The following is a 14,745-nucleotide window of genomic DNA, read 5'->3' as shown; positions in this document are numbered from 1 at the left end:
CAGCTCCCTCAGCAATTCTCCAGCCCCTTCCCAGCTCCCTCAGCAATTCTCCAGCCCCTTCCCAGCTCCCTCAGCAATTCTCCAGCCCCTTCCCAGCTCCCTCAGCAATTCTCCAGACCCTTCCCAGCTCCCTCAGCAATTCTCCAGCCCCTTCCCAGCTCCCTCAGCAATTCTCCAGCCCCTTCCCAGCTCCCTCAGCCTCTCCTGGGGTATCAGCCCCCTCCAAACCCTACTGGGCCAGCATTTCTGGATTTTGGCTACCAACCACCCCCCTCCTGGCCTGCCTTAGAGGTCAATGAGGAGGAAGAAGAGCGATGAAGGCACCCTCCAACAAGAACCCATCGGGCATGATTAATTTGGGCTCATTAGGAAGGGAACAGGAGGGAATTTAATGGGATTAGTGCAGCTGCGGGAAGGGCTAAAGCCCCTCCTGGAGCTGGGAATTGCTGTGGAAGCAGCCGAGTGTCCACAGCATCCACCCAAAACTGCCCCAAACAGCCCAAAATCAGCCCCGGCAGGGAGATTTTTGGTTTTCAGAGCTTTTAGCAGCTCGTTATCTCCAAACGCTCGGGGAAAGCAGCTCAGTTGGCAGAGTTGGGAAAATTGGGATTTTCCCCCTTCCCTCGGTCTGACACTCTTTACCCATTGATAAGGGGTGATAAAGCCTCGAGAGCTTTCCAGGCATCTTCTGGCAAATGAGCCATAAAATGGGATCGTTTTAGGATTATCCCGAAATGGGAGAAACCTTCCAATTATGCCCGAAGAAAAATTAGAATATCCTAATGCTAATTATAGCATCCGTGGCTTGGATTTGTTTGATGAGGAGCTCGCTTCGGGTAAAATAAATACCGGCTTTGAAGGCAAGTCAGGGGAAAAACAAAGAAAGGAAATGAAAAATGGAAAACCTGGAGTGACCGAAAATCCAGGTGTGGGCACACAACTGAATCCACCCATCCCACGCTTCCAGCCGGGATCAGCCTGGTCCAGAACCAGCAGCAGGTCCCACTAAATTCCCAAATTCCCTTCATCGCATCCCAGCTCCATCCCCACCCCGAAAGAGGAGCCCTTCCCTCTCTGCCGGTTTTGTGTCAGGATTTGTCCCATTTCGGGTGATTCTCCTGCCCTGCGGTGCCAGGGAAAAGATGGAAAGCCCGGCTGGGAAATAGGAGGAGGAGCTGGGAATTTAGAGAGGGTGAAAGGTCCTGCAGCCCCAGGAGTCAGAAGTGAGGGAATAAAGGCATCAGGATTTAATAACGGCCTTAATTCTCATTAAAAATAGGAAATATTTAATAATTAAACTTTTTTATATATAAAATGCCCTATTCTGGTTTTAGTAACTGTTCAGGAGGAGACCCCACAGCACATCCCAGACCCAGGCAGAGCCAGGCTGGGAATACCTGCATGGACACAGATTAATTACTCATCCATTCATCCCTGAATGTGTTCCTGAGACCATTTCCTCCTAGAAAAACCAGGGACAGGTTTGGGAGCGGCTCCTGCAATACTGACAGGAATTAACCTCAGGCCCTGAAGGGATTTCTGTGTCCAGCAATGAAGCAAAATAAATCCCACACCAATGGTTTGGGTTGGAAGGGACCTTAAAACACATCTCATTCCGTGGGCAGGGACACCTTCCACTGTCCCAGGCGCCCAGGCACGAGGCAATTATCCCAAAACCACATTTGGGATATGGGAACGACCTTCAGGCAGCATCTGGATTAAGAAAACCAAAGGCTGAGCCCCGGAGCTGCAGTAAAAACCCCTTTATTCCTCCAAGGACATTTCCATCCATGCACATTTCCAGGAGCACCTCCATCCCCACTCACCCATCCCATCCCCAACTCCAGTGCTGGCTCTTGGAGCAAATTCCATGAAAATTTTCCTCCTGGCTGTGAGAAAATGAAAAAAAAAATCCACTTCTGCCAAGGGTTCTGTTTTGCCTGACAGCCCTGCCCACAAACGGAGCTGGCCCAACCCAAAAGTGCAAATGGAACCGGCAAGGAACGGTCCCAAAATGGGAAAGGATGAATATTCATTGGAATATTTTGGTTGCATCCCATCTATCTTTGTAACAGACATTTTGCTCATCCAGCTCTGGCTGGAGCTCTGACGAGTGACAGCAAGAAGAAGCCTAATTAGCATAAATGGTAATAATTAAGGATGCAAATGCGGTAGATGTCACTCAGTAATTTAACCAGGAGTGGGCAAAGCACCACCAGATCCCCGGTTCAAGGAAAACAACCCCAGCAAAGGGATTTGAGGAGGAAAAAAGCAGGGAATGAACAGAGTTGTTTTAAACAAGAGAAAAAACACCCAACCCTAAAATTCAAGGAGGTTCAGGAAATTGTAAAAACAGGGTTGGAGTTTATGGGATCTTGTAACAAAAGAGGGGAAAGCAGGAGGAAATAATCCCTTGGGAAGGCTCAAAAAGGGGATATCCACGGTATATCCATAGGTAAATCCACAGGGATATCCACAAAAAGCCAGAATTCCCACACTGCCAACATCCCTGAACTCACTGGGATCTTCCCAGCAGGAAAATTCCTGGCTGAGCAACACAGGGAATTCAATTCTGCTAAAAAGGACCCCGAGTTTTTCGGGATGTTGGAATGGAAAAATAGTTTGGGTTGGAAAGGACTTTAAAGGGGTTTATTCCAAACCTATGGCCAGGGATAGGGACAATTCCCACTGGGATGAGGGGTTTTTCCGTCCCTCCTGTTCATCATTGATGGGGGGACAAGCTAAACTGTAAAAACCTTTAAAATAAATATTAATATTAATTTTAATAAATAAAAATTATAATATAATATAATATAATGTAATGTAATATAATATAATATAATATAATATAATGTAATGTAATGTAATGTAATGTAATGTAATGTAATGTAATGTAATATAATGTAATATAATATAATATAATATAATATAGCATCATATAATATAGCATAATATAATATAATATAATATAATATAATATAATATAATATAAATTGCTTATATATAAGAAAAATAATAAATAATGCATAATTTATTTATAATAAACAATATATAAATAAAAGATAATTTTTTAAAAAATTAAAATATTCAAGACCTCGAATTAAGATCACAGAAAACCAGGTTGGAGCTTGATCCTGAGGATCAATGACCATCCCCAGATTATTTGCTGGAGAAAAAATTCCAATCCTAAAATAAACAAACGGATGGAGAATCCTCCAGACCTGGGGAACCGCTTGGAAAATCAACCAAGATATTCCAGTTTCTCTGGAACTAAAGAGCAGAACCTTTTAAATGCCCCCAGCCCTAAGGCCTTGTCCTGGAGAAGCAATTCCCACACCACAGAAGCGCTCCTGTAGGATTTTTGGAAGGATTTTCACCTCATTTCTCACACCAAAAGTGTTTTTTTTGGGATGCCCCGAGAGCACAGACCACGGTTTTTTAATGTGGGTTGGATTTTATGGCTCAGCTCCCAGGTGAACACTCCTCAGTGCCCAGGATTTCAGTGGGACATATTCCTAAACACAATTAATTCACCAGAGTTCACCATCCCATAATATGGAATTAGCAGCATCCTGCTTTTTTCCAAGGGCTGGGAAAATCCAGAAACATCAGTGGCTGTGCCCCGGAGCAAAACCCCAACCAGCAGCAGGGGGTGACGTGCTTTGGGAGTGGGCTGAGGAAGAGGAAGAAAAGTTTGTGGAATAGAGGAGAGGGATTTTTGGTGTTTTCCAGAGTTCCCAGTGGAATTCCCAGTTGGAAAATCATGGAATTCCACAGTGGGTTGGGTTAAAAGGGACTTTGAAGCTCAGCCAGTTCCACCTTTCCCTGTCCCAGGCTGCTCCAAGCCCTGTCCAGCCCAGCCTTGGACACTTCCAGGGATCCAGGGGCAGCCACAGCTTCTCTGGGAATTCTATTCCAGGGTCTCCCCACCCTCACAGGGAGGAATTCTTTCCCAATATCCCATCTAAACCTGTTCTCTGTTGGTTTGGATCCATTCCTCTTCATCCTGTCCCTCCATCCCTGCAAATCCTCCCTCCCCAATTTTTCTGTAGGTCTTTCAGGCCATTCCAAAGCTTCTCTCCAGGTGAACATTCCCAGTTTTCCCAGCCTTTCCTCCCAGCAGAGCTGCTCCATCCCTTGGATCCCGGTGTTTCCTCTGGACTCTCTCCAGCAGCTCCACGTCCTCCCTGTGCTGGAAGCAGGAAAAGCCAAGGGAAAACCTTGAATTTCCAAAGAGAACCTTTCCTTGGGAAGCTCCATCCCCTCACCCATCCCTGGAAAATCCAGCTGCAGCTCCAAACCGCAGGGATCCAGGAGCAGGGAGGGCTCAGCACATCCCTGAAAAGTTTGTTCCGCTCGGAAAAATCCTCTGCAGCTTTCTTGGGATCCCATCCGCTCTGGAATTTTATCCGGCTGGGAGAAAACCCCCTCCAGTCCGCATTATTCCTTAAATGCCGTTCCAAGCGGGAATGGTTCAGGATGACAGCGGGAATGGAACATTCCCAGGGGTTTTTCCAAAGGCCGGGAATCGCATCCCGCTGTAAATCACCGGGAAATGTGAACAAACAGCTCCATCTACTGATCCCTGTCCTCCCAAAATGCCAAAACCCCCAGTCCGGGGGGATTCAGCATCCAGCAGGGTTTTTATCACAATCCCATGGGATGGGGAGAAAACCGGGAAGGGGAAAAGTGGGAGGTAAAGGCACTTTAATAGGGAAAGAAAAAACAAGGATTTCATTCCCCCTCTCCCACAAATCTAAATCCCCACACCAGCTTTAGAATGAAAATTGACTTTATCCCAGCCCAAACCACACTTTCTTCACCCTTTAATCCGGATTATTTCTGCTGAGCTCAGGTCCCACCCTATCCAAGACATCCTGATTTATTCCCACCACCTTTCCCATCCTTGGATGGAGCACACACATCATCCCCTCACTCTGTGGATGAGCCCAATAAAATGTTTTAAATTTAAATTTAAATAAATATAAATATCAATATCAATAATTTTAAATTTAAATAAATTCAATAAAATATTTTAAATTTAAATTTATAAAATTGAATAGAAATAGAAATAATAATATGAAATTTTAAATTTAAATAAATTCTATAAAATATTTTAAATTTAAATTTAAATTAATAAAATGAAATAGAAATAGAAATAATATGAAATCTTAAATTTAAATAAATTCAATAAAATATTTAAAATTTAAATTTAAATTAATAAAATTAAATAAAGAAATATAATCATAATAAATTTTAATATTTAAATAAATTCAATAAAATGTTTTAAATTTTGGAAACACAGCACGAATTCTGTGAGTAAATTCACATCTGGAAGAGAAGGGGCATTTCAATCTTTGGTTTTAAAAGGGAGAAATAAAGAAAGAATTCTTCCTTTTCTGCTGTGGTGGGTGAATTAAATCCCTCCAAAGGCTGCCAAAGCATCCAGACTGGCCCTGAACAATCAGAACAATGCCCCACCTGTCTGCTGAGCTGGAACTTTTTCAAGGCAGAGCTTTTTCCCAGGGAATTGTTGGATATTCCTGCTCCAGCAGCAGCAAGAGGGAGTTTGGATGAAATGGCTGCAATCCAAGGAAACAGTGAAATAAGGAGAGAAAAGCAGCTGGTTCTACAAGAAGGGAAATCAGGATTGAAAGCAGGATGGGGACGTGGGCTGGGATCATCCAGATGTTCCTGATGTTCCCTGGAGCAGCTGGAGAGGGATGGACAAACCTCACAAGCAGGGAAAACTGGGATTTTATACACAGGAGAGCAGGAAATGGGGCTTGGAGCCACCTGGGACAGTGGGAGGTGTTCCTGTCCAGGTAGGGGGGAATGGGGTGGGATTTAAGGTCCTTCCCAAGCCAAAATTCCAGGATTCAGAGGGAATGAAGCATCCCAGGCTCTGTGGAGAGCACAACCCACACTGATGCAAAATCCCTGGAGGAGATCCCGGCCATTTAACCCCAAAAATTCCCAAGGACAAACCCCTAATCCCAGATGTGGGAAAGCACCAGGTCCCTGCTGGAGGTCTCCATTCCCAAAGAATCCTTGAGAAGGAGCATTCCCCATTTTCTGCTGCCATTTCCATGTCTGAGCTCATCCCTCTCACAGCTTGGAGCTGCAAAACCTGAAAAACTTGGGATTTTCTCTCGTCCTGGTGGCCTCTGAGGTTCTGGGAATTTTTGCTGCCCAAGAAGGGCTTTGCTCACTCTTCATCCTTTAGATGTCCTTTAAAGGTCTCCATCCTCTGCCCAGCCAACTGTCCTCGGAAAAATTGGGAATTTAACAGCTCCGCTGGGCCCTGCCCCTCCGGCAAGCAGGGAATCAGCAGCAAGGCTGAGAATGAAGTGAAAAGTCAGCAATTGTTTCATTTTTCGAGGAATCCAAGCTGGAAAACTTTGGATCATTTCCCAAAGGGAGAGCAAACATCTCTTCACAGTCGGCTCCTGGATTTGGGAAAAGTGGGAGAGCCCCCGGAGCGCTGATCCCTGCAGACAAACCCTGCCCTGCCCACAAGGACACCTCAAACACGGCTGAAACCCCCAAGGACATCGGGAACCTCCTGTCTTGAGCTTAGGAATTTCCATGGGAATGGCCCCTTTTGGTTTTCCATGGAAATCACTGGAAAAACCAGCCTAGACTCATTGTGGCTTTAAGCCAAAGCTCAGCTCTGACATTCCCACTTTTACACCATTTGCATGGAAAATGTAATTTTCCATTATCCATTTAGGACATTGGAATGTTTCAATGTTTCAACATTCCAAGGATGGCCAAAATCTCAGGAAATGAGCCCTGGGGTGACTTTGTTTCCTCCCAGCCTGGACAGAGCTGTCCAAAGCATCCTGCCCTCACCAGGTAAGTTGAATTCCTTTAAAATAAATCCAAATTCCAGGCTTTTTTTAAAATTTTTTTTTTGGCTTTGATGAGTGGGTTTTCCTCTCTGCAAAGGCAAACCCAGTAAATAAAAGTCCGTGGCAGCAGGAGCTGGATGGCAGCAACTGGAAAGGTCTTGGAGCGTCTGAAGGGAAGGGAATGGATTGATTTATGATTTTAACAAGGCTGGCTGGGCAGGGAGTCGTGCCTAGATGGTTTGAAAGGCAGGAGGAGATATTAATCAAAATTAAGGCTGCTCTAAGCCGCTCTCCGAGCCACTGGGCCGGGTCCTGCCTAATTGATTCCAGGCCTAAAGCAGGGACAGGCTGGAATGAGGGGCTCGGCTTTGGTGCCGGATGGGGAAGCAGAGGCTTGGAACAAGGGGAGTAATGAGGAATAACTGGGATCACTTGGAGGGGCTGTGCTCCTGTCCCCTCGGATTAGTCCATGTGGGAATGATGGATGGGAACACAGGATGAGGAGCAGCGGTGACATTTCTGGAATCACGCCCTGCCAAAGGTCAGCTGGGCTTGGATTGGGAGCTCCAGTGCTGGAAAATGATGGTCTGAGGCACAAGGCTGACTTCAACCTGGATTGAGCTGGAAAAGCTGTGCTGACCCAGCGAGCTGCTGCCTCATTCCTGCAGGAATTGTCATTCCGAGGGAAAACTCCTTCACAAGGCTCTGCAGCGGGTGCTGATGGGGCTTCCTCCCACCTGGGCAAGGTCACAGAAGAGTTTTTGTGGGAAAAGACACCAAGATCACCAGGTCCAAGCTGTGCCTGATCCCCACCTGGGGTTTCAGGGATCTCTGGATGTTCCCTGAGTCCAGCAGGGGCTCACACAAAGCAGAGATGCCAAACCCACCTCCCACAGCCTGCACTTGGAATGGGGCAAATATTGCAGGAGGTTTCCGTGCAAATCTCCACAACTTTTCTTATGGAATCCATAGTTTTCATATGGAAAATGTGAGGAGGGGCTGAGGGAGCTGGGAAGGGGCTGGAGAATTGCTGANGGTCCATGGAATTGGCTGCCCAGGGGGGTTTGGAGTGCCCATTCCTGGAGGTGTCCAAGGAATTCCTGGATGTGGCACTCAGTGCTCTGAGCTGGCTGACAAGGCAGGGATTTGCCATAGGTTGGATTTGATGGCCCTGGAAGGATGGGCCAGGGGAGGTGTAAATTGGATATTTGGGAAGATTTCTTCATGGAAAAGGGTTGTCCAGGCCTGGCACAGCTGCCCAGGGCAGGGGTGGATCCCCATCCCTGGCTGGACCTCTAAGATTGAGTCCAACCATTCCCTGAACCTTGTCCCCAAGTGCTGCATCCACAGGGATTTTAGATCCCTCCAGGAATGGGGACTCCACCCTCTGCCTGTTCATCCCAGAGTGGTTTGGGTTGGGAGGATCTCAGATCCCACCTCAATTCCACCTCTGCCATGGCAGGGACAGCTCCCACTGTCCCAGTGTCCAGCCCCAATGTCCAGCCTGGCCTTGGCCACTGCCAGGGATCCAGGGGCAGCCACAGGATCCATCCCAACCTCTCCTCATCCTCCCAGCCAGGAATTCCCAATTCCCAGTATCCCACCTAAACCAGCTCTCTCCGAGATTAAAGGTGTAAATACTCAGAGCTGGAATACATTCAAGCTGGAATGACAATTCCAGCATTACCCATTGCAATGTTTATTGCCCAATATACCACAGCAATCCTGCGAGTGGGAACGGCACCAATTTGATTTTTAAGTTTGTTTAAAGCAGTTTTACCACAAAACAAGTAAACATTTATAACTGAATAAATACTTTTCCGTTCAGTCAAGGAACATTCAGTGGCTGTTGGCATAAATATTCAGTTATGGAAATGATTGGATCGAAATAGATTTTTCCATGCCATAAATAAACATTGTCTGCAAGGAACACATTTCCAACAAGAGGCGTGAATGAGAGCCACTGGTGCCTCATGCCAGCCCTTGGGAATGTTTTATTTAGAAGCACTTCTGCTCACCACACAGCCTGATCCCATCTGCCTGGATTTTCCTGGATGTTGGAGCAGAATCATGGTGGAAAATCACGGAATCAAGATGGAAAAAATCTTCGGGATCATCAAGTCCAAGCTGTGCCCCATCCCCAGCTCAGAGCACTGAGTGCCACATCCAGGAATTCCTTGGACACCTCCAGGAATGGGCACTCCAAACCCCCCTGGGCAGCCAATTCCATGGACCACCTTTCCCATTGAAAAAAAAATTCCTGATAGATTTCCCTGTGCCCAGGGACAACTCCTGGGATGGGGAAAGTTTAGCAAAGGACTGTGCTAAAGGAATAAATCAAATTATAAAGCGGGAGTTTGGGATATGTGAACATCACTGCAATTCCAACCTGGAGCTGGAAATCAGCAGGGAGAAATCCATGGGATTTACCCAAATCCATGGGATTTACCCCAATCTCTGGTGCTGGGTGCAGGAGCGATGCTTCCCTGGAGCTCAGCACAGCTTTAGGCCCCACAAAGTGACCCCCAAATGTCCCTGAGTTTGACTCTTCTAAAATGAATTTATGGATAAAAGGTCAGGAATATCCATGGTGCCAGCGAGGATGAGGAGAGCTCAGCATGGGAAGAAGCAGGAGAAAATCAGGGATAACCAGCACCTGCCTGGTCCGGGTGGGATTTTAAACTTTCTCCCCAAAATGACAGCATTGGAAAGGAAAGGGGAAAGGAAAAGGGAGAGGAGAGGAACCAACTGGAATTTTGCTTCCAGTGTCACAGGCTCAAGTGGGAGCAAGGAGAGCTCTGCACTGCCCCAATCCTGCTGTCCAGCAGCAAGGATGCAAAATATTGGGATTTTCCAAATGAAAGCAAGGACAGGGACTCTGCAGGACAAATTCCTGCGTGCTCCAGCTTAAGAAGGAAAACTGGGATTCATGGATTCAGCAAGGAGAGGGAACTGCAGGCTGACGGTGCCATCTAGCTGCTGCTCCTGGAGCGGGAATACCACGATTCCCTCTGGCACTGGGAGCCATTCCCTGTGTCCTGTCCCTCCATCCCTTGTCCCCAGTCCCTCTCCAGCTCTCCTGGAGCCCCTTCAGGCCCTGCAAGGGGCTCTGAGCTCTCCCTGGATCCTTCCCCTCTCCAGGGGAACATTCCCAGCTCTCCCAGCCTGGTTCCAGCCCTCACCCTCCTGTTCCCTTCACATTTTCCCTGCTCTTTATCACCGAGGTGCTTTGGAACATTTTTGTCACCCTCGATGGCCCTGACCACATTTAATTCTCTCAGGGCTTTGTCCTTCCCGATTCCTGTGTGCTTGGATAAATTCCCTGTATCCTCTCAGGCTGCCTGGCCCTGCTCCCACCCTCTGGAGGTTTCCTTCCTTTCCACATTTGGGTTTGTCCCTTTGCCTCCAGCTTGGCTCTGGAATGCTGGACAGCCCTAAAATCAGCATCCCTCCAAGCATCCCCTGCAGCCTCCAAACCTCCCCAGGGGAGCTTGATCCCTGCAGGAATGGGGAATGTCAGACCAGGAATATCGAGCTGAAATCTTATTCCAGTGTCTGGGGAATTCCTGATCCAGGCGATTGGGAGCCACCTGGGAGAAGGAAAAGAGCCCAGCCTGGTCCCACAAACAGGAGGGACAGCAGAGCTCAGCAATTCCCAGCAGGAATGGGAATTCTGCTTTCCCACAGAGCACTCTCAGCTTCCTTTTCCAGCCTTGGGATGAGCTGAGAAGCCAAAGTTTTCCCCAAAGCCTTTGGAATTCCTCCTGGAGCCTGTGACAAGCAGAGGTTTGATCAGGTGCACAATGCAATGCCATTTAGTGGGGTTTCAGCAGTGCAAATCCCCGATAAACTCCAATCCTGCAGCTGGAAGCTCCCCTTTCCCAAAGCCAAGGCATCACTTTCCCTGGCTCCCAGCAGGACATTTCCCTAAAGGAAAACATTCATGAGTTGTTTATTATTAATGCAAAGTCCTTGAAGTGGATTTTGATTTCACCTGTTCTTCAGGGGAATCAGCAGCTCTTTATAAATCACTTTGCATCCAAATAAAGTTCCAGTTTCACATCCCTGAACCTCCAGAGTGGAGCCACCAGAAACAAAATGTGATTTCCACGCTGAGCTCAGGAAAATTCAAGGTTTTGGTAGCTCATCTTCGTTGTATTTTGGGCAATAAATACCTGGTTAAGGCAGCAATGAGGTAAAAAGGAATTACAGTTTGTCCTACAACCACTTTCTCCTCAGGCTTAAAAGATGGGAGCAAAAGAACAGGGAAAAGGCAATTGGAATTTTGTAATTGCACAAAATTAGGTGCCAATAGAGGTATTTGAATGTTCACATGGTAATTTAAAAACTTATTTCAGCTTTGGTTTCAATAGGGATTTGCTTTGCAATCGCCATACCCAGCTATGTTTTATTTTTGTTTTCCATTATGAGGAAATAATTGTTCTGGGGCCCAGATCCTCAGGGCAGCACAGGGAAAATGATCCCAAATCCTTTTTACCATCAGGAAGAAGCTTTGTTCAGGAAACAGGGACAAATATCTGCAATTCCCTGCCTGGCTTGAACAGCTCTTGCAGCTCTGAAAACCCAAAAAATTCCAAAGCTGCTGCCATTTCCAAGGTTCTCAGTGGCACCCAGCATGGGAGCATCCTCCTGTGTCCAAGATGATGGGAAAAACATGGATTTGCCACTGGGAAGTGCCTCAAGCACCTCTGAGAGGCAGCAGGAGGAAAGCTGGACACAGCAGTGGGAACTGCAGAGACCTTCCCATCACATTCTGCATCCTCACCAATTTTGCATTTCTCTGAAATTTTATATCTCAGTTAAACACCCCCACACCCCCCCAGAAATTCAAGTATTTTGGTTAAAAAGGCAATGAGTTTGCTGGTTTTGGAGAATCACACTGAAGTCAAGCAAACACATCCCACAGGATTCCCCTCCCTAAATACATCAACAAGAATCAGGCAGGAAAAATCCCAAAACCACCACCAGAGCAAGTGAATATTTTTTATTTTTTAGCACAGAACCTTCACACTGAAGAGCTGTCTGGCAAGAACCTGCATTTAAACATTTCCACCCAAAATGAGAGGCCCAACCACCTCCTGGTGAGGAAAGCCAACCCTTCCCCAGGTGATGCCACACACAGATGGATTTAGGAGGTGGAAGGAGCTGCTTCCTCACCACCTAGTGCAAGGTGTCCCTGCCCAGGGCAGGGGACTGGAATTGGATGGACTTTAAGGTCCTTTCCAACCCAAACCATTCCAAATTCCATGATGATCCCAAAGCCCTTCAGCTTTTGCTATGGGCACACCTGGATTTGCTGCTATTCCCTCCTCACCTCATGGGTTTCATAACCAAAATAAATAAACAAAAAGGGACACTATAAAGCCTCCTTGGGATTCCCAAGGGGAAGAATCAGCATTTGGCGTTCCAGATGTGATGAAGAGAATTTACCTTGTCAGCCCCCTCAGAGCAACACCAGAACAGCACCCAGACACTTGTACTCCCCTCTAAAGGACTCGGGAAATAAACTCAGGAAGTTTAATTCCAGACCCCTGGCATTTAAATGTCTTTAATTGACTCCCTTCAGAGAAGCTGTGGCTGCCCTTGGATCTCTGGAAGTGTCCAAGGCCAGGCTGGTCAGGGCTTGGAGCAACCTGGGAAGCCGAGCACAGCAGGGCAGCCCACGCAAGAACCCCCACAGCCGCTAAAACCTGTACAGAAGGGAAGCACGCACGGTTCAGCTGGGTTAGGAGACCATTTATTAAATAAGGCCGAGCCAAGACGCTGCAGATGCGTCAGGAAGATCCTGAGACGCCCCGGGAGCTCCTGGCTGTCGCCTCATCCTCCCGGCGCTCAGTCCAGCTGCAAGAGAGCAGAGAGAAGGGGGGAGTCAGCGCGAAGCGGCACCCCCGAGCCCCATCCCGCTGCAGCGAGGCTCACCTTGATGAACCCGATGTCCTTAGCGTACTGGCGGAAGCACTGCCGGCACATGTTGAGCCCGTACTTGCGGATGAGGCCGTGGCGGTTGGAGCACACGCGGCTGTGAGGGGAACAGAGAGAGGCGCGTGAGGGCGGGGAATGGCGCCGGGGAAGAGGGTGGGAATGGGAGAGGAAGGGAAGCGAGGCGGGAGGAGAGGGTGAGACAGCAGCCACGACCCGGGAAGCGCGAGAAGCAGCACTAACCAAGAGCGGGAGCCCTGCCCGAACTTCCTGGGGTGGCTCCAGTAGAGCTGCTGGTGGCCCATGGCTGCGCGGTGCCGAGAGGAAGATGGCGGCGGCCGTCTGCCCTTATACCCCTCACGGCGCCTCCCGGCGTGCACCGCGCGGCGCGCGCTTCCCGCCCTGCGACGTCACACCGCCAGAGCTCCGGGGGCTTTCCCCCCTTCCCTCCGTGACGTCACACCGCGGGGCGGTGCCGCTCCGCCTATCCCGTGACGTCAGTGCTGTGGAAGCTCGTATCGCCGGCGGAGCGGGCAGGCAGCGCCGGGCGCGGTGGCGCGCGCCTGTAGTCCCAGCTGCCGGGGAGGCTGAGCCCGACGGATCGCTTGAGCCCAGGAGTTCTGGGCTGCCGTGCGCTGTGCCGAGCGGGCGTCCAAGCTAAGGCCGCCATCAATATGGTGACCCGCGGGGAGCTGCGGGACACCAGGTTGACTAAGGAGGGGTGAACCGGCCCAGGTCGGAGACGGAGCAGGTCAAAGCTCCCGTGGCGGTCAGTAGCGGGATCGCGCCTGTGAATAGCCACGCCAGCGTAGCCTGGGCAACACAGAGACACGCGGGCTCCCCTTTTGCCCCACCGCACCCCAAATACACCACAATCCCCTCGAATCCCCCTTTTCGCCCCCACCCCAACACGCGCAAACACCGCCTCCTACTGCCCCAACACCGCACCCCACCCCGCGCCGCTCAATTACTCCATGCACAGCGCCCACCAAACCTCACACACAAATCTCACCTCAAAGCACACATCTCCACAACACACGGCTCAAAAGGGTCCCCGATTTATTTTATTTTTTTTCTGCCAATGGTGGTTAATGTCATGAATGCCGGCTCAGGGCGGGCCGGGCTGCGCCGACACCGAGCCCTCACTGCGCCTTCCTGTCGCTTATGAAGCCTGAGCTGCTGTTATCACACCCACCTGCCCCTCAGCTCCTGTGTCCCCTAAGCTCCTGTGTCCCCTCAGCTCCTCTGTGTCTGTCCAGCTCTCCGTGTCCCCTCAGCTCCCCGTGTCCCCTCAGCTCCTGTGTCCCCTCAGCTCCTGTGTCCCCTCAGCTCCTCTGTGTCTGTCCAGTTCTTCGTGTCCCCTCAGCTCCTGTGTCCCCTCAGCTCTCCGTGTCCCCTCAGCTCCTCTGTGTCCCCTCAGCTCCTGTGTCCCCTCAGATCTCCGTGTCCCCTCACACGCACCATCCCTTCAACTCCTCCATGTCCCCTCTCTCACACTCGCTATCCCCTCCATGTTCTTATGCAGAATTCTGTCCCTTCCTTTGCTCTCTGTTGCTGGTGGCACCATTCTCCCCTCTAACCCCTCTTTTCAATGCCAACAGATGTCACCAGGTGTGTTATGCTTTACTTGATGTTTAGAGAAAACTTTATTATGTCGTGCTTGGCCATGACTGTGCACTAGGTAGGTGGGAACTGGGGATTAGATGGGCGGATTTTTGTAAACTTTGGTGTATAAATCATTTTGCTTTTTATTCCCTGGCGTGCTTGATTTGTGGACAATTCCCATCTCGCGTCCTGTGCAGAATAAACAATGTCTCCTTTCTAAACCTGACTCGTTCGTGTTTAGAGTCCCTAAGATTCGGCAACACCCTCAGCTCCTGTGTCCTCCCTCAATTCCCCATGTCCCTTCACACCTTCCATGTCCCCTCATCCTCCATGTCCCCTCGCTCCC

General features: G+C 49.0%; 1 protein-coding gene across 1 annotated transcript; it reads right to left on the bottom strand.

The window, feature by feature from the left end:
• Window positions 1–12,590: 12,590 nt before the first annotated feature.
• On the bottom strand, window positions 12,591–13,174 carry RPS29 (ribosomal protein S29). The gene is made up of 3 exons (XM_015632210.2): window positions 13,038–13,174; window positions 12,795–12,894; window positions 12,591–12,716 (listed from the first exon to the last, which is right to left on the bottom strand). Exons 1-3 carry the CDS (start codon window positions 13,097–13,099, stop codon window positions 12,708–12,710), a joined length of 171 nt encoding a protein of 56 aa, XP_015487696.1. The 5' UTR covers window positions 13,100–13,174; the 3' UTR covers window positions 12,591–12,707.
• Window positions 13,175–14,745: the final 1,571 nt, after the last annotated feature.

The sequence above is a fragment of the Parus major genome, chromosome 5, assembly GCF_001522545.3.
Source record: "Parus major isolate Abel chromosome 5, Parus_major1.1, whole genome shotgun sequence".
Lineage (NCBI taxonomy): Eukaryota > Metazoa > Chordata > Aves > Passeriformes > Paridae > Parus > Parus major.
Note: the sequence above shows the minus strand (reverse complement) of the source record. Positions and strands in the feature narration are given on the sequence as shown.

What these genes read in the sequence shown, in the direction of transcription:
- RPS29 (XM_015632210.2), bottom strand. Translation starts at nt 13,099, where the DNA reads ATGGGCCACCAGCAGCTCTACTGGAGCCACCCCAGGAAGTTCGGGCAG. An exon ending in GGGCAGGGCTCCCGCTCTTG is followed by an intron (nt 12,895 to 13,037) that starts GTTAGTGCTGCT and finishes TTCCCCTCACAG; the next exon opens with CCGCGTGTGCTCCAACCGCC.